This window comes from Notechis scutatus, chromosome 10 (assembly GCF_049901735.1).
Source record: "Notechis scutatus isolate UNSWTSFEM ecotype Mainland chromosome 10, rNotScu1.2, whole genome shotgun sequence".
NCBI lineage: Eukaryota > Metazoa > Chordata > Lepidosauria > Squamata > Elapidae > Notechis > Notechis scutatus.
Genome location: NC_142018.1, coordinates 23,161,885 through 23,186,972, shown reverse-complemented (window position 1 = coordinate 23,186,972; position 25,088 = coordinate 23,161,885). Strand labels below are relative to the sequence as shown.

The window sequence follows — 25,088 nt, the reverse complement described above, 5'->3', positions numbered from 1 at the left end:
TTTTTTCAAGAACAAAAGTACCTGGAAATTTATTCTGTAGCTCTGAAAAATCTGCATGAAGCCTCACTCTATCATTCATGTTGATCTGGCCGGTGAAGAGTTGCTTTCATCCTTAGATGATTGTGTTTCTAGTTGCAATGGCTGGAATCCTATGCCCCTTGCCTGTTGTGGTTCACTGGCAGCCGGTGCAGACAGCAGAGGTATTGGATAGTGAAGACGAAAGGGGACCAATCAGGGAGTCTGGCGAGGACTTGGATGAGGGTCCTGCAATTGATGCAGGGATGGGGCCAGAACTATCTAAGACTGGGGTGCTGCCTTCGGAGCCTTTGGGGTCTGGTAGCAGTGAAGCAGAGGACCCCAGGGAGCCTGTTCCCAGTGCGCGTGTGTGCAGGGCTGCTAGAAGGAGAAAGCAGCTGAAGCAGCAGGGGCGACTTGGGAGTAAGGCTGGGAGGTGATTGCCCCTCCCATAAGGGATAAAAACCTGCCCTCAGTGATGTACTCTTTGCAGGAAGCAAAGAAGTTCATAAGATTCTGATTCCTCTTCGAAGCCCTGTGGACTCTGGTTTATCTTTGCTGGAACTTCTGTTGGTTTATCTGCTAATTAAGTGGATGTCTGTTTTTTGACAGCCTTTTACAACCCTGAAAGGCGTGCTCCTATCTCAGACAATTGTATTTAATGAGTTTTGGCTGGGAATGCAAATAATTCCCAGCATTGCATTAAAAAGGTTTGCTTTTACACACAGAATGTGTTTTCTTAATTGGAACAAAGCCTGGGTCAGAACATTGCCTCAACTGGAGGAGCCAGCTCCCTCCCACATCCTGGGAGTCAAAATCAGCATCCAAGGGCAATTGTGTAAAGCCCTGTGTGAGGTCTGTGTGCTATGTCTGGCTGGAGCTCCAGTTTGATTGTCAAGGCTCAATTTCCCAAAAGCAGGATTCTCAGCAGCCCCTGGCAAATGTCTCAGAATGGGTGCAGTTCAGAGGCTGAGCTTAAGGCACTCCTCGAGCAACACGTCCTCCATTTAAAGGGAACGCTTGCTTTTCCAGGAACATGGAGCGAGAAAGAAGACAACGAGGTGACTGCAACCAGCAGGAGAATGTAGACCATGAAGATGCAAAGGGAAAATCAGGAAGATGGAGGCAGAGAGATAACCAGCAATGACCTGATAATTTTGTCTCTCTATAGTTGGAAGCCTTGAGGGTGCCTCTGCTGCTGTCTCATGCCCTATAAAAAGGTACAAAGGAATGGGGGAACTTAGGAAAAGCATACCCTCAGGTAAATCGGGATCACTTGCCAAAGTCTGGGGGCGGGTGGGGTCTGTTCAACACATAGCTGGGAGCATTTCCTCCCGGGAGGGGCTAAGCAAAGGCTAACTGCAGCTCCCAGGAATGGACTGGCTGCCAGCGGTAAGTAAGCAACTCCCTGAGGCAGAAGCTGGTCTTAAAGCACCCCTTCTAGAAAGGGTTAGCCCTTCACAAGAGTCACGAACTGACTGGTGCTCTATGTGGAGATATAGAGGAAAAGAGCCTGAGGGTCTTCCTTGTAATTCAAGAGAGCTCTTGGCTCTCTGAGAGGGACAGAGAAGCCACCATTTTGAGAATCACCAATTCCTAGCATTTTAGGGTTGGTGAGGTCACGCTTGCTGATTCAGAGGGTTTTCACTGGAAGCAAGGCATTAGGTGTGCTCAGTCTGCGGTCACGCAACCCTCTGTATTGCAGGTTGGGGTCCTCATCCTCTGGGCCAGACAAGGCCAGACAAGCAGCAAACAATAGGAAGACTCTTGTGTCTGTCCTGGATTAAGGAGAAATGGTTTTGAAATGTACACAATATTGTAAAAAGTTCACAAGTGGGAGTGATAACAAATATAACTGTATTCAAAAGAAGGTAACACCATTAAATGTGTTTCCCTATTTAAATGCACATCTTTTGGACATTAAAGCAAAGTTTCCGTGTGAACATTGTCAGAAAAAGACGGTAAGACCCCCCCTCTCCAAACTGCTGTTGCAAGCAAACTCTCCCTGCCCTGAATTTGGGGACCATGGGGATTAAGCATTGACCTCCTGCTGCATGACCTCCTTCCAGACCTGCCTTGGGGGACCCCCTTGTGTAGGGCCACTCTCTTTTCTTTGAATATAGTTCCTGGTTCCCTGATCATCCCGTTCATTTCAGTTTCTCTTCCTCTTTCTTAAAAGTGTGATGCCCAGAATTGGACACAGAGTACTTGAGGTAGAAGCTGGCAAATGCAGAACTATGATCTTGCCTGATAGGGGAAGCTATAGTTTGTTTGTTTATATTTCTTAACCACCATCTGCCTCAGATAGGCATTCTGGGTGGTGTACAATTTAATTAATAAAATTAAGCATTAAAACGGAACAATTTAAGATTTAAAAATATAAAACATTATAAGATTACAAAAGATGGAGAAAACCAAGATGAGTAGGGTAGGAGTGTGGAGGGGGGCTGTTTCCCATAGGGCCAACCAGACCCATGGTTGTGTGGGCTCTGCTCCCTCTGTGGAAGACCAAAAGGCTGGGGACTTGCCTCATCTCTGGGGTGGGGGTGGGGGTAAGAAGATGTTCCACCATGCAGCAGTGGTGGCAGAAGTGGAAATTCTTTGACTGATGGAGCCTGAAGACTGCCTGCCCTGCCTGAATGAGTGGGATAGACTGATGTGATGGCATGAAGCCGGTTCCACAAGCAACCTGGCTCAATGCCATGTAAGGCTTAGTAGGTAATAATCAACACCTTGAATGAGACACAGAAGCAAACTGGCACCCGGTGCAGTTCACGGAGCAGAAGTATTATACCTTTGGGCACCCAGTTATACTCTGGGCACCCAGTATAGCTCACATGGCTGCATTCTGCACCAGTTCAAGGTTCTTTCTGAGTGTAGCCCCATGTAGAGCACAGCTGGGAAATGACTTGTGCATACGTACCGAGCAGAAGCCGCCCCCGCCCGCCCAGGAAGCGGCATAAGTGGTACACAAGGCGCAAAGGCCCTCCTGGCCATGGCCACACATGACCCATCCAGGACCAAAGATAGTAAACCCCTGGCCTGGACACAGAGGGCCCAACCCACAGCCACTCTATCCAGAGTTCAACTGAAGTCAGTTGTTCCCCATGCAGACCCCCACAGCCTCCAGGCACTGCGAAAGGGCACCCATTGCATCACTCGCTTCACCCAGAATGGAGATACGCAGCTGTGTATTAGCCCCAAATGATAGAGAAGTTAGCATTTTAGGAGCCACGTCACTTGTTGCTGATTCATACAGAGTTAGTGATCCACTCTTGTTCTTTGACACTTTCCCTGCATATCCTATATTGGCATAGCCATATATGCCCTCACGTCTTCTTCCCAACAGCCTGCTGGGATGCATATCCCCTCCTCAAAAAATATGAAGCCCAAATGGAAGGAGTTGATTACTTCTGCCTTTTCTTAATTACCCTTGTATTTTTGCCATTTTCAGCGCTGGACTATACTGCCTGTTTCCTTCATGGCTGGGTCAGATAGCTACCTTTGTTTTACTTTCAGCTTTGCGTGATCACATGACCTCAGATTTTAGTACAGTCCAGACTCACTGGTAACTTTCCACCACTCTTATCCTTAGTGATATAGCCTCCTCTAACAAATATCTTCCTCTAGCATGGGTCAGGTGGACTCTACCCCTCTCTGGTGACCATAGCATAGCTTCTAAACAATTCTGTGCTATAAAGGAATTCAATCTGGACTGAATACTTCTTATGGATTGTTAAAAGCCACACACAAACTGCACTCAATTATCCCCCTTGTGTGGAGATCACACATTATTTCAAGCCAGAAATGGCAAATGGAAAGGAATCCCTTAGCTTGGTTTAAGCCATAATTTATTCAAGGCAGCTGAACTTCAATTGTCCTGTGCAAACTGAAATAATCATTTAGACGTCAATGTGAAACACATGCATTTTGGTCACAAACTATTGCAGCATTGCTACAAAGCCACTGATTACGAGAAAACTGCAATTTTTTATTTCTAGATTTAGACTTAAGATCAGAAGCCTTTTTGAAATGCTACTGGAGGTAACCTTGGAAACCATACGAATAATTCAAACCCAGATCATTTTTCTAAATTACTGGGAAAATATATTCATATTGTTACATACAATCTCAATACAAACACATCACGGAAAAGCCAGCTTTCTCCTCATTTCACTACAACAAAGGGTAGAATTCAGACAGAATGCTCTGTTTTGGACTCACCTCAAGCCATAAAGAACAGTCCCATCTGGGTGAAGCCGGATCATCCGGTTCTTGACTGTTACCCCATGCAGGAAGGACTTCTTGTCATTTAGGAAATATGTGTCAGGGAGCCACAGCTGGTCAGCCACCCGATTATCCAGGGTGAGATTTAGAGCTAGATCACTATATGCTAGACGTTTATCTTGCCAACTTTGCTGGAAGTACATGGTGATGGTATAGTCCTGTGAACACAAGTGGAGAAGCCATGGGCTAAATGTCAGAAGAATGGCCATCAGACCTAGAATACTGCATCCAGTTTTGTTCACCAGACTATAAAAAAGATTCTAGAGAGAGTGTAGAGAAGAGCAACCAGGATGATTAGGGAACTGGAGATTAAAACATATGAAGAACGATTGCAGGAATTGGGCATGGGTAGTCTAGTGAAGAGAAGGACCAGGGGAGACATAATAGCAGCAGTCTTCCAATATTTGAGGGGCTGCCACAGAGAGGAGGAAGGGGTCAACGCACCAGAAGGCCAGGCAAGGAATAATGGATGGAAACTGATCAAGGAGAGATGAACCTAGAAATAAGGAGAAATTTTCTGAGAGTGAGCCTGTCAGAAGTTGTGGGTGCTTCATCACTGGAGGCTTTGAAGAAGAGACTGACAGTTATCTATCAGAAATGGTACAGAATCTCCTGCTTGAGCATGGAGTTGGACTAGATGATCTACAAGGTCCCTTCCAACACTCTTATTCTATTCTGTCTTTTCTAGGCAGCAGCACAGAGAATACCAGGGTATCGTACGGTAACTGAATTCTCTGAGAAAGACATGGAACATAGAATAATAGGGTACATGGAGGTATTCTAGTCCAACCCCTTGCTTAAGCATGAGACCCTAAACCATTTTGGATAATGGTTGCCTGGTCTCTTCTTGAAAACCTTAGTTTTCAAGGGATGGAGTGCCCACAATTTCTAGAGATAAACTATCCCACTGATTCTTTACTATCATGAAAATTCTTCTTAATTCTAGGTTGGTTGTCTCTTTGATGATCTACCACCCGTTACTTCTTGCCCTGCCCTCAGGTGCTTTGAAGAATAGGTTGACCCTTTCTTCTCTCGACAGCCTTTCAACTAATAGAAGACTGCTATCGTACCATCCCATGTCCTTCTCTTCATTAGACTAGACATACCTGGTTCTCTCACTTGTTTATCATATGGTTTGGCCTCCCTGACCATCTTTGTTGGTCTTGTCTGTACTCTTTCTAGGGCCTCATCGTTGTTTTTGTATCTTGGGGACCAGAACTGAATGCAGTATTCCAAATGTGATCTCACCGTTGCAGTATAAAGTGGTACTGTCACTTCACAAGATTGTGAAACTATCCCTCTATTGATGCAACCTAGGACTACATTGGCTTTTTTGGTGGCTATAGCACACTGCTGACTGATATTTAAGTGGATCTTAATGGAAAATAAGCAGGCAAACCTGCCATTTAAGCGTTTGTCTACTAGGACACCTAGAACCCCTTCACAGTTGCTACTTTTGAGTCAGGTATCACCTATTCTATACCTGTGCATTTGTTTTTTTCTTGCTTCTGTATAAGACCTTACTTTTCTCACCACAGAATTACATTTTGTTGGATAGGGCCTAATGTTCCAATAGTCAAGGCCCTTCTGAATCTTGAGTCTATCTTCCAAAGAGTTAGATATTCTTCTAAAGCAGGACTGTAAATTCCCAGCCCGCAGGCCGGATGTATCTCAGGCTGGCCATGCCTGCTTTAGCAAAGGGGAAAAAAGTCCTCATATGTCATGTGACACCACCGTGACAACGTGAGTTTGACATCCCTGTTCTACAGTGTTAGCTTGGTGTCATCTGCAAATTTGATGAGGTTCTGACCAGTCCTGAAGAACCGGTAGCGGAAATTTTGAGTAGTTCGGAGAACCGGCAAATACCACCTCTGATTGGAGATTTTACAGTATCCTTCTCCTGCCACGCCCACCAAGCCACACCCACAGAACCGGTAGTAAAAAAAATTGAATCTCACCACTGCTTCATCTATATCATTCATGAAGAAATTGAATAGTGGGCCCAAGACAGAACTTTGAGGGGCTCCACTGCATGCTTTTCTCTAGGTAAAAGTAGTTCCATAGAAGACTACCACTGAGTGCAGCTGGTCAGTCAGTTACAAATCCATCTAGCAGTGATGCTGCCTTTCCCACAGTCTTCTATTTTGCCAAGAAGTAGGCTATTTTTTCCAGTGCCATATTGAAATCTAGGTAAACTATGTCTACAGCATTTCCCTGATCTGCTAATCTAGTCACTTTGTCAAATAAGGCACTAAGATTTGTCTGGCGTGACCTGTTTTTGAAAAACCCATGCTGGTTTCTAATTGTTTTGCTCATTTGCTCACAAATGCACTGCTTGGTTATTTTTTCCATACAAAACCAACATATTTTGGGCCTATGCAAAGATCTGCTCCTTTGAGAAGTCCATGGTTCTGGAAAAAGCAGAAATAATCAAGACAGCCAGCAACAGGTGGATGGATTATAGTGCCAATGGGTGCATGTTTGAAGAACTGAAGGACCAGATTGGGGACTGATCATACTAGAAGAAATCTATGTGGTTGCCAAGAGATGACCCCAACTTAGTGGAACATAAGCAGGCAAACCTGCCATTTTTTAAAAAAAACAGTAAGTGTGACCTATTGTCTGTGCAAAGCAGCTGTGGGATTATTTATTGCCCTGATTAAGCAACTTGTGCGAATGCAGCCATTCTTTTTCACTGTGCCTCCCCCTCAGTGTCTGCCTTCCCTTTGCACTGATCACACTTCAGTCCGTGCGGTGGGGTGGGGGTTTGCCCAGATTCTGGTCTGCCCAAAGGCTCAATTCCCTTCCTTGATAGAAATATGATCTTCATTCTGCATTTCAGTCAGAGGAGGAGGAGGAGGAGGAAGAGGAGACTGATGGCCTCTGTGTTTAACTATTTCACTGCTGTTTTGAGTTTGCAAAGCTTTTGCTTTAAGACCTGCTTAGAACATAGTAAAGAGAATAATTTCCAAAATGCAGCAGTATTAAAACTTAATTATTTATGGAATTATGCCAATCAGAGATATGGAAAAAAATGATTCTGTGGGAACGATGGTAAGAAAGAAGTTATAGAGATGGGAATGCAGAGCTGCGAATGCTGCTGGAAAGAATTGGAGAACGGTCCAGGAGAATGCCTGCCTGACCCAACCCATCTACAGGCTCCAGGTGACGGCCAAGCCTTCTGCATGGAAGGAAGCAGTGCTCCAAGATGAAGGTGCCTAAGCCTGTCCTGGGGCCACCTAACAAGAAGGGGCTGCATAATCTTATTACATCCCTTTGTCCTGTTCCTAAGGGCTCCCTCCCCTCACCAAGCCTCCCCTTCCTCACACTTGGCAGGCAAGAACAAAAGAAGAGAAAGAAGGAAATCACAAATGCATTTGGAGTGAGACCAACATTCTGAACTGACTGCCCCAACAGCAGAACAGTTCCCAAGTGCACATGCACACACGTGTTCCCCACCCCCACCCCCCTCTGAGTTATATTTTACCCAGGGCCTCTCTGGCTTCCAGACATGCTCTGCAGCACAACCAATGTCCCAGGGAAAGCTATTACAGCAGCAGCACTTCCAAACATGCACACATGTAAGAAGAATACTTAAGGGGGGACAGTAAGGAGATTTAACAATTCCCTGCTCCTAAGTCTCAATAGGACCTTCACATTGCTAAGCGTGGCAGAGTGGGAGGGTGTTGGACTAGCCCTAAGGAGAGCCAGATTCAAGTTCCCCATGGCCATTGAACCTCCCTGGGAGACTTTGGACAGGTCCTCCTTCCTGTCCTACCTCACAGAGGGGCTCTAGGGGATACAAGAATATAACTGTATCAATTGCCCTTGGAGAAGAGGTGGGAAATAAATCTAACTTTAAAAATAAACAGGGGCTTCTAACCAACCCAATGGACACGTCATGGTCTACTGCTACCCTATCCTCTCATTCATGCCAAAGAACAGGTGGTTTCCAAAGAGCATCATAGGTAAGTACTGTAGGGCACAGACAGCACCTTGAGTAGCCGGCCTCTGTGCCATGTATAATGAGCGCCAGGAGTTTTGCAGCCCAGGTATGTCAAAAACACCATGAAACCCAAAGAGACCCATACATGGCCACCCAGTTTGCTGCCTAGGCGTGCTGTCTCAGAAATGAGTTTCCAGCTTCTTGATTGGAGAGGGGAAGGGGGGACTCAACTGAATGGTGCAGGACTGAGGCTCCCAGGACACCCCCTCCTCTTCTAGGTCCTGGGTTGCAGCCTTGGGGTTTGATGTAGGCTGGACCTTCAAGCCTGCATGAGAGAAGTGGGGTGTGGGGCCTCCCTCCTTACCCAGCTAATTCTGAGAGACAGGTAACCGATGTGATGCGGTGGGCAAGGGGGTAAAGAGTTCTGGCCCCTAAAACTCACAGGGTACCTTGATGCCAATCACTCTCACCGAGCGGCAGTGGAGGCTATGGGGAAGCTGGAGGAAGGCATGCCGGCTCCCTGGCCTTTTGTTCCTGAATGAAACGCAGGAGAGGAATCTAATACAATAGAACCACAATTGAGCCCAAAGTTTCTGTTGCTAAATGAGATAGTTGTTAAGTGAATTTTGCTCCATTTTATGACCTTCTTTGCCACAGTTGTTAAGTGAAACTGCAGTTGTTGAGTTAGTAAAATGGTTGTAGGAGAATCTGCTTCACCATTGACTTTGATTGTCAAAAGATCACAAAAGGTGATCACGTGACTCCCCGGGACACTCTGACCATCATAAGTATGAATCAGTTGCTATGTGTTCAAATTTTTATCATGTGACCAAATTTTTATCATGTAACGGTCGTAAGTGTGAAAAATGGTCATGTCACTTTACAACAGCGGTGCTGCTGTAACTTTGAATGGTCACTAAATTAACCATTGTAAAAAGGCTGTAGGACTACCGTATAGAAATATTATGGGCCAGGAATTCAGCCATGTCATTGAATAAACTCTCTGGCAAAATTAATTTGAATTTGCTTCTTTTTTAACCCTCTGCTTCAAGGGAACTTCTCTGCTGAAGCAACACTGTGAGATTAATTAATCCTATGATCAGAAACACGCAGCGATCCAAGCTAGCCTGTCACCATAGCAACTCAGCCCAACTGGCACCCTGTGAGGGAGGCTGCAAAAACTCCTAGCCTCACGGTACAAGATTAAGCCTCTGCTGCACCTGGTGGCCCCCCATCCATCACTCAGCAGCAGCCACATCCTGCAGCAATTTGACATCGCTTTTTACTGGGTACTGGGATTGTATGGGGTTAATATATATTAAGTATATTGTATATTTTACACACAGACCAAGACAATTCCTCTTCGCTCTAGCTAGCCAAAAGTTGGACACCCATGATATGTAGCATATCCAAGGAAGTCACTTTCTCAAGGTATATTTAGACAATTGATTTTGTCGCCATAGGAAATGACAGAGACCATCAGTGGGAAAGATTATAGAAGAGAAGCAAAGAGATTCTTAAAGAAGAGATTCTTATGAGCTCCTTTCCTTGAACCACCTTCTTAGGACCTCATCTGTCTAGATAGGAAGGTTTGTGGCCCTCCCTTTTATTGGGGGAGGGGCATCCTGCTGGCCATCTAGGCCGCAAGGTGTTTTACCAACCTGGCCTTACAATGACTGTCCGCCTTCCTTTTTAGGGTACAGTTTGAGGCTACCTGGTGTCTAAGGCTAAAGCCAAGCCCAGAATGCCGAGAGCAGGAGAGAAGCTCTGCTGAATCTTCTGTAGGATCTTTCCACATGGAAAGATCCCCCTGCAAAGATTAGAGCTGCATATGTGATTTAGCTTCCTGCTAAATCTGGAAGTAGGATTTCAAGAATTAGCATATGCTCATTTTAGGCTAATATCGCAACATTTCCACTGAGGCAGCTGTATTGTGACATCACAACTCCATCCTTTTGTATTTTCATCAAGACATCACACACAGCTAAGTCAAGAGAGTGTTTGCATCACAACACACATTTGTGTCCAAAAAGCCAACATAGTCCTAGGCTGCATCAACAGAGGGATAATACGAAGATTACATGGAATGTTAGTACCACTTTATCTGCTTTGGTTAGACCAGGCTTGGAAGGCTGCATCCAGTTTTAATCACAGCAATACAAAAAGAAGTTGGGACTCTAGAAAGAGTGCAGAGAAGAGCTACATTCATGGAAGCTAAACCATACAAGGAACAATTGCAGGAACTATATATGTCTAGGCGAATGAGGAGAAGGACTAGGGGGTGACATGATAGCAGTTTCCAATATTTGAAGCACTGCCACAAAGAATAGAGGGAGGACCTATTCTTCAAAGCACTTGGGGGCAGGACAAGAAGCAATGGATGGAAACTCATCAAGGAGAGATCCAACCTAGAACAAAGGAGAAATTTCCTGAGAGTGAGAACAATTAATCAATGGAATGGTTTTTTTTAAGAAGAGTATGAACAGCCATTTGTCCAGAATGGTGTAGGGTTTCCTGTTCAAGCAGAGGGTTGGACTAGAAGACCTCCAAGGTCCCTTCCAACTTTGTTATTCTTCCCATTATCCAAAACTCCATTTCAGGTTTCTCACTTCAGGAAGATCTAGATCAACCATACCTTTCATGAGAAACAAGAACTAGTTATGGAACAACTTCAGACCAGCATCCCTCTCAACTGAACACCTCATTATTTTGTGAAAGTGCCTTCATCTTTAAAAAGGTGTCCTTCACTTTTAAAAAGACAACACAGAAGCAAGGCTCTCCCATTCAAATGAAATATTTTAACCTGTTTTGCCCCAGTGAAGGAACTGTTCCATTCAAAATAAAGCACAGCTCTTCTCCTATCATTGCATCCTCAGTGGCCAGAATGAATTTGTGCTTGCTCTCAGTAGATCTGGTCATGGAATGAATCATTTTGCAATCAATAAGAAGTTGCAGAATTTCCCTTTTGGAGTTTGTGGTTTTTCAGTGTCCACTGTAGTACTCCATAAAAGACAAGTCAATCACATTAGCATCTAACATCATTAAAAAGAAACTCTGCCATCAACCAATCATTTCTGCCTTATTAGCTGGATCTGAACTTGTAAATATTTTTCACAAATCAGTTAAGATTAAGGTTTAAAAGCTGATCTTTGTTAAAAACATCCCACCTGTGATGGAATTAGGTACAAATTCAGATGAAAGGGGAAGGGATTCAACATTTTGAATCTGCATAATTTTCAGACTCAGTCTCTAAATATACTATAATGACTGCTATGTTAAGGCCGTGTCAGAAGTTGGACTTCCACATCTTCCTGTGACTGAAATCTAGGGACAGTCTGTAAAAGTAGGACTAGTCCTTATTCCCTTCTACTATAAACTAGGAAGCTCAGAAAAAACATACGGAGTTTTATCTAGCTTTGAAAGGACATCCAAGTCAAGAAAAGATGATCAACACATTCTCATATCAGTATATAAAAATTATTACTTCTAGTTCCATAGATATCTAAGACTTTTCAGAAAATCTCAATGCAGAATGAATAGGACTTCTGACTGCCTCTTCGTTGGACCAAGTCCTCTGGTTGTGGATCCCTCTGCAGAGAGGAGCTTCATTTGGCAAAGCATGCAAAGCTTTCCAACAAGTTTATGGGATGGAGTTTTCGCATCTATTCTAGCCCCACCCAGAGGATAGTAGATTCTAACAAGTCTCCACACTGAATTCAGTGCACTGAATTTCACAAGAGCAAAAAACAGTAGGATGAAGGTAGTACTTCATTGGCTGTCAATACAATAGAAGACCATTTATTAACTGAAGATAGATTTTTCTGTCAAATTTCAAAAGTATTTTTCTGTATGATATTTGCCATCAGGATAAAATAGAATTTGCTGAAAATAATTATCAGGGCATAAGCATGGCATTAAATAGTATATTTTCTGTATACAATATCACATGATAGCAGTGTTCCAATATCTCAGGGGTTGCCCCAAAGAAGGGGGAGTCAAGCTGTTCTCCAAAGCACCCTAGGGCAGGACAAGAAGCAACGGGTGGAAACTGATCAAGGAGAGAAGCAACCTGGAACTAAGGAGGAATTTCCTGACAGTTAGAACAATTGATCAGGAACGTAGAATACGTAGAATAACTTGCCTCCAAAAGTTGTAAATCCTCCAACACTGTAAGTTTTAAAGAACATCTGTCTGAAACGGTATAGGGTTTCCTGCTTGAGCAGGGTTGGACTAGAAGACCTCCAAGGTCCTTTCAACTCTGCCATTCTATTCTATTATTCTATTCTATTCTATTCTATTCTATTCTATTCTATTCTATTCTATTCTATTCTATTCTATTCTATTCTATTCTATTCCATTCTATTCCATTCCATTCTATTTCTATTCTATTCTGTTCTTTGGAAATCCATACACTATACCCATGTTTGAATGCATACTTGTGCATTCCCCATGCTCTGGTATACCTCACTTCTGGCCAAACACTGTTTGCAAGTGAAGCCAGTAATAACATTAATGACTCTCTCTTCAATTCAAATTGGGTTTGCTCAATTGGTTGCATGAGATGGAATTCCACAAAATAATGATTTTGTTATTGTCATTTATACTCACCATATTCACTTCAGAAATCTGATCAATGCTCGAAATATGGATGCTCATTCCGACAGTAACAGGGTTACCTGAAGCACAAGGAGGTAGGATTAGTTCCCATGCAAATTAAACCAATTTAGGTCTGTCATGGACAATGGTACCTGTTTTTTGTATATAGAATAAAACTTCAAGCTCTTATAAAATGGATAAAGTGAATTGGGTAGCTCAGTTCTTGATTCTCTTTGAGTTTGATTGCTTTATTGCAGATATTTCATCACCAGGCCAGTCAACAGCAGCATTGCCAGCCTAAGCTTAGCCCTAGCATCAAGAATCCAGCAGTTCAGCCCCGAGCTATGTGAATGCTTGCTATGGGCAAGTTTTGAAAGTGACAAGAAAGTGTTTGTGTCTAACCTCTGCTAAATGCCACTGAAGCCTTGGTCAACCTCATGTCAGAATGCAGAAGAAGGAAGCTTCTTTTGTGAGAACCATCGGTTGGCTAAACATCAGTTCAACCCACCAGGTATAAGACAAGCCATGATTACAAGCAATAGTGAGGCTAATTGTTTAGCTTTTGACTGGTTTTCCCAAGCATCCCCAAGACACATATGCATACATTCTATGAAAAATATAAAAGCCCAGAATAAAAGGTTCTATCAAAGGTTGCTCTGAAGAACATAAAATTGCTTTTCTTCCTAAATCACAGGAGAAAAAAGGATGCTGCCCTTTGCCCCATTAATTGGTCTCCTGTAATCAGAGTTCATGCATGAAAAAAATAAAGAGCACATGATCTTTTATTTAAAAGGACACTGAAAGATGAGTTGCTGAACTGCTGTGAATGTCCCCCTCTACACAAACAACTGCTTAGCGGGACCTCCAGCCTTCTCAGGAGCTCTATCCCTTCAGTACCTCACTCTGCAGTTGGGGATATCTGAAAGGCCTGGTGAAAGAAAATTAAGGCAAAACCCTAGGAACACCAGAAAGGTGACGAACGATGAACCTTGATCAAAGGTGCCTGTTTTGTCTTTAAATTGCTGGCTGAATATAAAGACAGTTAGATAAACTGTACAAAGGCTTCCGTACAAAGTTTCTTTATTGGATCACACCAGGCATCCTCAAAGTTATAACTCATAGTTACATTGACATTCATCTAATGTCCAAACTTTGCATAGTTGTCTTCATAGTGTGAAAAGATATCTTCATCCCATAATGATGGAGCAAAGGGAAGGACACCAGCACGATGCTGGGGTCCAAGCACGAATAAAGGAAACTCCCCCAACCCAACCAAGGGTCAATTCAGTGACCAATCAGGATTACAGATGTGACCACATGACATGAACTACATTTCACATGAGGCATTAACAACATTCCCCATGAGGCATTCCCTTAAGGGGACAGCTCCCAATTCCCAATCAACTATATACTGTCTGGACAGCACAGTGCCCCTCTTTATTCAAGATGAGAAAGAATTTAAAGAACTACAGCAGCTGAGGAATCAGAATCCCGAGGAGGGACTAAAGAAAAGTAGCTCCCAGAATACATGGCTTTGTTGATTCTACAGGAATCCTTGCTTATTCTTTTGGAACCATTTCAGAAGTGGGGAGTGATCTGACACTGGAGGCTTTTAGGAAGAGATTGGACAGCTGTTTATCCGAAATGATAATAGGCCAGATTTCTTGCCTGGGCAGGGGGTTGGACTAGAAGACCTCCAATGTCCTTTCCAATCTGCTACTCTTTTATTCTGTTAACACTTAGCGCCTTCAATGACTTTAATTGTGGAGTTCCTCCAGTCCATTGGAGTTAGGGAAGGCTAACTCCATTGTTTAATTTTCCTCTTGTGTTACTGGTTGTTTCCAGAAGATGATGCTGAGGAATTAATAGTTCTCTCTCAATGGCATGACATTTTTCAGGCTGAGGTTCAACAGGCTGTGGGAGATCTTATAGTGTATTCTGCTTTTCTTCTCCATCCAGCCAGCTCAACTCTACCCCGAATTAAGGGATTACAGGATCATAAAAAGGGAGTTATGAGCATTTATGTCTTGAGCTGGTGCCTGAGAATAACTGGGTGAGACTGGGACCATTGAAACAAAGTCAGACAAGACAGAAATAGTTGGTGGAATGCCCAAATATTCATCTGGATAGTGTTCAGCCTTTTCCAGGAAGAATTGTGCTCCTCTTGCCATGCTTGTCTCAGGTGGTCTTGATGTTGAGGAAAACTTTTATCATCTTCTCCCTAGAGCTGCCACTCTTTCTTGGCAGAGATGGCCCAGCACCAGATAAACTCTCAGCTGGAAAGCTGCAGGGTGTGACTCCCTCTGAGGACACTTCACCTTCAGCTAGTTTGAAATAGAGCTGGAGGCTGCTGTCCATTGGAACTGTATCACTTTAGGGTTCTTCTAACGGCTCTGGGTGCCCATTCCTTCCTTGGCCTAATTCCCATCCGAAGCTAGTTCTTCAAGCCCTGAACAGCTTGGGACCAGAAGTTTTTTCTTTAGGTATCTGCTCGGGTTCTTTCATTCCTGTTGGAGACTCTCCTGCAGGTGAGGAGAGAATCCCTTCTTAGGAATGGGGGGCAGGGAAGCCCATTTGCTGTTTGTATCTTGTCAGTGCCTGGAAAGATATGCCTCTTTCTAATGCATTAATTTTACTTTCAAATAGAATAGAATAGAATTCTTTATTGGCCAAGTGTGATTGGACACACAAGGAATTTGTCTTGGTGGAAATGCTCTCATGTACATAAAAAAAAAGATACATTCATCTTTTTGACTTGTGCAGAATACAGGTCCTCAATTGAAGGCAGGTTGGTAATTGTTTTTTCTGCAGTCCTAATTATCCCCTGAAGTCTGTGTCTGTGCTGTTGAGTTGCAGAACCAAATCAGACAGTTATAGAGGTGCAGATGACAGACTCAATAATTCCTCTGTAGAATTGTATCAGCAGCTCCTTGGGCAGTTTGAGCTTTCTGAGTTGGCACAGAAAGAACATTCTTTGTTCTGCTTTTTTGATGACATTTTTGATGTTAGGTGTCCATTTTAGGTCTTGTGATATGATAGAACCTAGAAATTTGAAGGTCTTTACTGTTGATACTGTGTTGTCTAGTATTATTGTAAGAGGTGTTAGTATGGGAGGGTTTCTCCTAAAGTCTACTACCATTTCTACGGTTTTGAGTGTGTACAGTTTCAGATCGTTCCGGTTACACCATGAGCCAAGTTATACAACCTTCCATCTGTATGCGGATTTGTCGTTGTCTCAAATGAGACCAATCACTGTTGTGTCATCTGCAAACTTCAATATTTTAACAGATGGATCGTTTGAGATGCAGTCATTGGTATATAGGGAGAAGAGAAGTGGAGAAAGCACACAGCCTTGGAGGGGCCCTGTGCTAAAGGTATCAGATGTGATTCTGTCTAGCTTCACCTGTTGCTTCCTGTCTGTTAGGAAGCTTACAAGTGTGTTCAGGTACCGCTAGCTGGTTTAGTTTAGTTAGAAGAATGTCTGGAATAATGGTATTGAATGCTGAACTGAAGTCTACAAAGAGGACCCTTGCGTAGGTATTTGGAGATTCAAGATGTTGTAGGATGTAGTACAGAGCCATATTAGCAGCAGCATCTGTCAATCTATTTGCTCAGTATGCAAACTGCATGGGATCTAACAATGGATCCGTGATGGTTTTCAGGTGGGAAATCAGTTTTCTTTGAAAGTCCTGTTCTGCTCTTGGATGGCCTGCATACAGTATATATATTCACAGTGTTATTCATTGCTTTTTGTACATGGTTTTATGATTTCACAAATTTTAATAACTTTATAATTTGAACAGAGAACTCTGGTTAATATGTGTGATGGAATGAAAATTTGATTCAGAAAAGGGTCAGGATTATGTCCAGACTATCACAAATCCATGTAAGTCTTGAAAGAAACTCAAAACAATTCCACCTTTTGTATTGGGTATAAACTGAAGTTTTAGCAGGCTTTCAAGAATGTTACAAGAAGATAACTGCAATATAGCACATTTCAAAACACTTAACAGCCCTGTTGCTTTATCTTGCCTACCTCATAGGATGGGCTAGAAGCAAGGAACATAGAAATGTTTGCAGAGTTTACTTACTTTACTTTATTGTCATACAATGAAATCAAACACCATCTTCAGTGCACATCATGACCATGAAAATAAACACAAACACACATCCTTCACACTCCACACATTGAATTGAAAACCCCAACACCACACCAACACTGCACCATACAGTAGAATTCAATAGAGTTACTGCCCTGGGATAGAAGCTGTTTTTCAGCCTATTTGTCCTTGTTTTTATTATTCTGTACCATCTGCCAGATGGTAATAGTTTTTAAAAAAAGGTGCCCAGGATGAGATGGATCTTTGAGAATGTTTTGAACTTTCTTAAGGCAGAGGGAGCTATAAAGCTCTTCCAAAGAGGGGAGGGGGCAACCAATGATCTTCTGGGCAATGACAACCCTCTGGAGCACTGTCCTATCTGCCACTGTGCAATTGGCAAACCATACAAAGGTGCAGTAAGTTAAGATATTCTCTATGGTGCAGCAGTAGAAGGTCACCAGTAGTTTTTCATTCAGTTGTTGTTTTCTGAGAAGTCTCAGGTAGTATAATCTCTGCTGGGCCCTTTTGACCAGGGCTGCAATGTGAGCACCCCAGGTCAGGTCCTCTTTTATGGTAACACCCAGAAACTTAAAACTGGCCACTTGCTCCACTCGGCCTCCACTGATAACAAGGGCTGGATGTCTGATCTGTTCCTTCTATAGTCCACTATAAGCTCCTTGGTCTTATTGGTATTGAGGACCAAGTTATTGTCTCCACACCATGAAAGCAACCGGTCCACCTCATCTCGATAGGCAGACTCATCCCCCCAGGAGATGAGTCCCACCACTGTTGTATCATCTGCAAATTTAGTAATAGTATTACTAGCGTGAGTGGGAATGCAGTCATGCACATAAAGAGTATAGAATAAGGGACTCAACACGCAACCCTGTGATGTACCAGTGTTAAGAATAAGGGCTGAAGAGATATGATTACCTAATCTGACCCTCTGTGAGTGGCCAGACTGGAAATCCCGTGAGTGCTGAGACATGGGTGGAAGCCCATGCAGACATATGGAGTTTTCAATCTGGGCTTATTTCCTTTTGGCAGAGAGACTCCCTGCATACAACTGAGAAGCCAAATGCATGGCTTAGATTAGGAAAAGTTGTGGCACTCTGTTCCGAAAACACTCCATGGATTTGTTTTGTCTAAAATTAGTCAGACAGAAACAGAAAGATCAGTTTTTATATGTAAACTGCCTCTGGCTTTGATCCTGGATGCTCAGCAAAGGAATTGATAGTCTGCATAAGTCTTCTGGTCATGGTGGGGACCCTATATACTTTCTTCATATTTCACACCTGAAAATAGGGATCCATCTATAGAGAACAGGATGTTTTCTTCAAGATAATCACAAATGAACAGCTGTCTTCATTCTCCCCTTGCATATTATCACACCTGGCTGGAAATTTGCTTGGCCAGCAAAAGTGGCTGATTTTGCAACTGCCCTGTGTCATCCACTGACTTAATAGCTGAGAGAGCGTCTGTTATTTTAATTAAAGATCTACTTGAAAAACATCACATTCCTACAGTCACTGATCAGTGGTTTCAAATGCACCTTAGCAGCAGCAGAAAGTCTGGGCAGATAAATGAAGTTTGTAGCAGACAGCTCGAAGAGTATCCCTACCATCCACAGGTCTAACAATTGCTGTCACCCACTCCTGCCCCCAAACGTTCCATATGGCTCCATGTGAGGTGATAGCAGAGTAGAAAGAACATAAAAGGTTGCTGAGGGGAGAAATGAACAGGATGAGAAAAGATGGTGGCAAGGATTGCTTGGTATAGCTTGGATGTAAGAAGAGAAGAAACCCATGATAGAATGCAGAATATTAGAGGAGGACCTGGATGAAAATGAGCAAGGAGGACCCCTGAGCTGTGCCGTACACAGCACTGAAACATGCAGGAGAGGGTGAGGAACAGATGGTGGAGCGGGGTGATTGGAAGAGATGGAAAGCCAAGAGGGTGAAGCTGTATCAAGAGGGTATATGGCTAGTGGAAACGTGCAGAGGGAAGCAAATTAGCAGGTTTTATTTCCAGCTGGCTTTTGAAATATAATACTAGTTAACCATGGAAGGCTAACACTTGAGCAGAAGGGGTCCCTGATTTACACCATATTGTGGAATCTCTCTCTCTCTCTCTCCAACTTCTGTAATAGGACTTCCTATATAAAATTGTAATATGCACATGCATATACATCACACAATGGTCTATTTTGGTCTTATGAATTTTAAATTTGTTACCATGGATGTTATTTATGTATTTATTTGGGATGGTGGTGGCAATAAATCAAATAAATAAAGCAAACTTTATTAAAGCAAGCTATTTTGTTCAAGTACCATTCACAATGTGTTTCTTTACATCCTTGCTTGCTTTATGCATCCATCTTCTGCTACAAACACTGATTTATATTCTTTAACCTTTTCAAGGCCTTTTCCCTTTCTTTCCTCCCATTCACCTTTTTTCATGTATTTGTTTGGCCACTCCATTCCCATTCATTCTCCCCATATGATTAAACTTCCAGTACTTCTTTTCATTAGTCGCTCATTTTTGTCTTCAAGACACAGCTCATTCATAACTGATTCTCTCTTGACCTTTTCTCTTGTTCTACCATGCTCCTTCCAAATACCCTCAAGAGTCTGCAGTCCTACTAGCATTGGCACACCTTAAAAGTCCCCCTCTGTGTTTTCAGCTGTAATAAATAATATGCCAAGGTGCAACAATTCACAACTGGATTCAGCTCTCAGCTGATATATAACTTGTAATAATTCACTTATTTTTTCCTCTATCAAACATAACTATCTGGTCTTTTATGCAAAAATTTCCAATTAATACTTCTTGTTGCATCACTCAATATGTAATATTCCCTACAAATTATTTGGGTTGTCAGCCAGCAAGATTTTCTGCATAGAAAAATGCTCATAAATCCACATTTCCAACGAACTTCTAATGACCACAAGCACTTTTTATACACTGATCCACAAACATGCTAAGCAATCTACAGGACAACAAATGTCCTTGATGCCCTTTACTTAGTCTAGTATTGAATCATTCCCAAAGCTTTCTACGAGGGTTGAAGGAGAGGTAATGCCTCCGTCTCCATAACTTTGATTTAAATAAGTATATAATAATAAATGAAACAGAAAATAATTCTTAAAATGAACTCTTTTGTTGCTTCTATTTACTTGTCCACACAATTACAGCCATTCACTGTGCAGGGGATGGACAAGTTTCTTAAAGGCATCACTAAAGCACTCCACCGGGCCCTGGGAGTCCTTTCCATCTCTTCCTCTGAGCCAAATAGATGCCCTTGAAGCTATTCCTTCTTTTCATGGGAACGTCTGGCCTTTATGTCAGATGGGAAAGATAGATCCAACTTCACAATTGCCTCTTGGATGGCTCATAAGATGTGAGGACATATAGCAATAAAATTAAACTCTGCTTAACCATTGCTGCAACATTTTGAGTGTTGCACTGTACCATTCTGAGTTGATAACAGCTCCAGATTCAAAGAAATCCAAGCAAATAACCACATCTGTATGCCCTCAAAAAGTGTAATCAAAGCTGGGGTTTGAATGCTTTTTTCCATAAGTGTTTTGGATGCTTCATTTCTCGGTAATAATGATGAGCTTATCTTTTGTTGGCTGTCTCAAGGCTATGAAGCAGTTCATAACATTCATTCTTACTGTATCAACAATAATTGCTGACAAATTTAGTCTTGAAGCTCTCATCCCTGCCAAAGCATTCAAGGAACCAATCTGGAACAAACCTTCTGATATTGAAGAAGATCCATAATGTGACCTACACGTTCCTGTGAAACATTATGTTGACAGCAATTTCCCTTTGATAACCTGTTGGTTGTTCCTAATTGATTCACCTGACTTTCTCACGTGGAACTCAGAGGTTGCTGCAGTAGGTCATCTACAGCACTTCATTTCTGACCATAAAATTGGCTCCTCCACTATCTTTAATTCTTAATTTTTATTCTTTTAGCCAAGCAACACACAGTGCCCACATCCACATCGTCATCACTATAAGCAAGCAGCATTCAGCTGTGAATCTTAATTGAAGAGACTCCTTCAACAGCCAAAAATGTCAGGTACACTGATGAGTACTCACTCCAGGCTTTCATTTCACAAATAACAGCAACACAATCTTTCCCCACAGCAATTTCCCACCAACTGAAGTGAAAGAACAAATGCTAACACACACACACACACAAGTTTCCAAGAAGCTGTCACTAGCATCTGGTGGTAAATTATAATGATGGAGGCATTACTTTTCAGCCCTTATATTTATTCTCACTTATTTCCACCATGGATTGTTTATAGCACATTCAGTAACCTAACTTTAACTTCATATTCATGCAAAATGTTCTATAATTCACCCTTATTTTTGCTTTTGCTTTTCATTTCTTATTATTTTATCAAAATATAAAATATAGAAATACAAAGAAAAATAAATAATCAGAAATTAGAGGAGTGGAAGTGTAGGGTAGAAGGAAAAAGGAAGAGAAAGGCATTGACTTCCGACTCTTTTTGGCACACTAGAATAAGGTAATAACATACAATCTCAACTTTTTGCTTTTACTTCATAATATACATTAGTCATTGTAGTAGTAGCAACCTATCTAACCAACAAAACCCAAAATCAAACCTATCTCATCAGAAAACCCAAAATCAATTTTCATTTTTTCCACCTCAGGCACAAAGTTTCTAAGTATTGCTTCCTTTAATCAGAGCAGTCAGTTCAGCCATCTCTGCTAACTCCATCAACTTTTGCAGCCATTCATCCATTGTGGAAATCAAAGCATCCTTCCATTTTTGTGCATAAAGTATTGCTGCTGTCAGCATATATAACATCAAAGTTCCTGGGTTTTTTTCCCTAGTTCTCAATCCATTGAACCCAAAACAGTTCAGCCCTATTTTTATCATATACTTTCTCTAAATAACCAAACATGCAATAACACTTGTTGCTTGCATTTGTATTTTTTTCAATGACCTGTTCACGGGCAAAATGAGGGTCATCATATCCCTTACTTGCCATGAACCTGCATGGCATTTCCCAACCATTGTTCATAGTTTCTCTTGTACTTTTTCCATCTTCCTAGGCACAAATAAATTTCATTCCTTCTTGATACTTTCTCCTTTATACAGGGAAGCAATCACAGCCTTCCTCTAGTCATAAGGCACAGGTGCCATCTCATACAAGCTAAACAATTCACAAGCTATTCCATATGGAAGCCACATTTGTTTTCAACACCACCTATACCATCTTATCATTTTTCAATATTTGACAAGGATATGTGACTTCCTTCTAATTTATAGCACTAGAAATACTATCACTTATAGCAAGCATCCATTTCAATTCCGAACCCATAAAATTCTGTTTCCAGAGGTGGTATTCAGCAGGTTCTGGCCAGTTCTGGAGAAAAGGTAGCAGAAATTTTGAGTAGTTTGGAGAACCGGCCAATACCACCTCTGACTGGCCTCACCCCCATCTATTCTCTGCCTCCCATTGAGTCCCAACTGATCGGTTGGGTCTTCTTTGGTTGCCCTGCACAGGAGAACAGACCTGGAAAGCAGGTTGGTGGGGTGGGGCGGGATTTTGCAGTATCTTTCCCCTGCCATGTCACCAAGCCATGCCACGCCCATCAGCCATGCCCACAGAACTAGTAGTGAAAATTTTTGAATCCCACCACTGATTGTTTTCTTATATACATTTTCCTTATCCAAGGCCTCTTTCATGTTACCATTCCATCAAATATTTTTTCATCCTTCCTAATAACAAAACTCCACCCACCCAAATTTGAGCACTTTGTAGCATAATTTTCTTATTTGGGTTCCAAGCAATGTCTTCTTCTTTTCTTATACTCACTGTATTGTAAGTTAAGGGTTATTGTCCTACCTCCCAGCCTTTCAAGGTAAACCAGACTAGTCTAAAATAAGGAAAACAAATGCTGCTTTTATCCTACAAGACTGAATGTAATCCCCCTCCCTTTATCTTCAAGACAACTAGGGAGGGTCAAGTCTGAACGTTTTTCTCAAATTACATTTCTGTCTTGGACTCAATTTTATCTGACCATTGTCTTGGTTGCAGTTCTTCCTGTTCCTCAAGAGTCTTATAGATTACCGTGCTATATCTTGAAGTTGCCTAGCCAAGAATTTTTTAAAAACAGACATGATGCAGATACCTTCTCAGCCATCAGATTTCTTCCATTTTTCTTTTTATTGGAATTGTTTGCAACTATGTTCATTTCCCATGGCCCCTAGACATGTTTCTCCTTCGAGATTTCAAGCCATAGGATCTAACCTACCTTTCCTCCGAGTTCAACAAATATGTTCTTCTGAAGCCCAGCATGCAGATCTGATTCTTCTTAGTTCCTTCTCCCCTGGATGTCATGAATTCACAGATAACACAATCATTTCCCTTCAAGGTACTAGTCACCATGACTTCTTCAACCAACTCATCCCTTTTAGTAAGGATTTGGTCTAGGATAATAGACCCTTTGTTCTTTCTTTCACCTTCTGGCAAATGAATTTATCAGCAGGAGAGCAAGAATTTATTGAGCATCTGATTCTTTGTAGAATTAGATTCCCAGGAGATGGAAAATGAAATCCCCATTATCACCATCTCACACCTCTCTGAAAAATTGCCTATATTTATCAATACCACTCCATAAAATCAGATCACCTTCATTTATTCCCTTCATCCTATTTTAAAATTTTCATTTGTTAATTCATGCTCTTTACAGTAATTCCTCCAATACATTCTATGTCATCATCTTCTATATGATCATCACCAGTTGTAATCATAAATATTGACTTCTACTATTCTTTATGGTTTTGAAAATCTAGATTTTTCTATGTTCCTTTTTAGAAGAGAAGAGAATGTATGGATGATCTTACCAGTCTTAACTACATAAAACATTCTCTGATTATGTTAAGGAGAGTGACCGTCTGTTTTGGTACATTTTATGCTAAGATACCACAAGCACATCCAGAGCCTAGTTTTACTCCAAGCATGTTATTCTCTGTAAATCAGGATCTTTTGATCTATGGAGTTTTTTTGCAAGCAACAGTCTGCTGCCCTCATTCTACCAGCTACTTAGTTCATTGTCACTCAAGCAATGTTTAAACTATAAAATATGCATAAAACACTTTCAATACTCTTAATGCTGCTATTTGTAGTAGTACTAATATTGTAGGATATTCGCAAAAAGAATATAAAAGTGACCCAACATTTCCAAAGAAAAAAGTCAATAGCAACCATGAACCATGATAAAGTCCAGTACACAACAACGTAACAAAAGTTCCAGTCCTAACATACTGCCAACCAAAAATGCAGGATCAGCCCCCGAAGTGTTTTCCTGAGTGCAGATTATTTGGGATGCCACTGGGTCTCTCCTCTTTAGGATGACCAATTTGCATACTTCTAAGCAAACAACTGATTGCCTCGGCATGCTTTTTTCATTCCATATTGGAAGAACCCCAAAGAATTTCACAGCAAGATATTTGTGTGTATGCATCCCTCAGCCCGGGAAGGCATAAATGGGTGAGGCCTTGCCAGAGTAACTGATCTGCCACTGTGACATTATAGGATCCTGGGACAAGGAGCAACATCCTGACTTTGCAGTCGGGAGGCTTTGGGAAGTCTATAGCAGCAACCCCTGCAGAAAGGACACCTCCAGCCAAGGCCAATCTTCATTCCTCTTCTCAATACTGAGAACAGATTCTGGTGGAGTCTGGCTCTGATCAGGCACGGTTTGCCTGGCCCAGTTGAGAAACAGGTGAGGATGAAGGAAAGGGAAGGAAATTTCAAAGGTCATCACAACAGCTACAGAGCAACAAAAGGAGCCCAAATTGCCTTGGGGGCCCTCTGTCTGCTTTGAACCAAGACCCTAGTCAAAGCCAAAGGAACAGAAGGATCTACATACCTCCAAAGTCAGGCCGGAGACGGACATCATACCCTTTCAGCAATTTGTCCACAATATCTTTAACCACGGATATATTCCCAGTGGCTGGGCTAGAAGACAGAAAGGGTAATGTGATCTGGTCACTATCAGTGCCGCACACCCACACCCACACCCACACCCAGCATCCCACAAGATCCTGGACTGTAGTGACCAAGGAAAGCTAAAGGAGAAACAGCTG

General features: G+C 42.2%; 1 protein-coding gene across 1 annotated transcript in view; it reads right to left on the bottom strand.

Annotated features, from left to right (window-relative positions):
* Positions 1–25,088, bottom strand: part of LOC113423051 (gamma-aminobutyric acid receptor subunit beta-4) — a 45,605-nt gene that overhangs the window by 15,620 nt on the left and 4,897 nt on the right. Inside the window, exons 2-4 of the mRNA XM_026684275.2 lie at positions 24,872–24,960; positions 12,857–12,924; positions 4,240–4,460 (exon numbers count right to left, since the gene is read on the bottom strand). Coding sequence (XP_026540060.2) covers positions 4,240–4,460; positions 12,857–12,924; positions 24,872–24,960 — 378 coding nt within the window. The remainder of the gene's footprint in view (positions 1–4,239; positions 4,461–12,856; positions 12,925–24,871; positions 24,961–25,088) is intronic.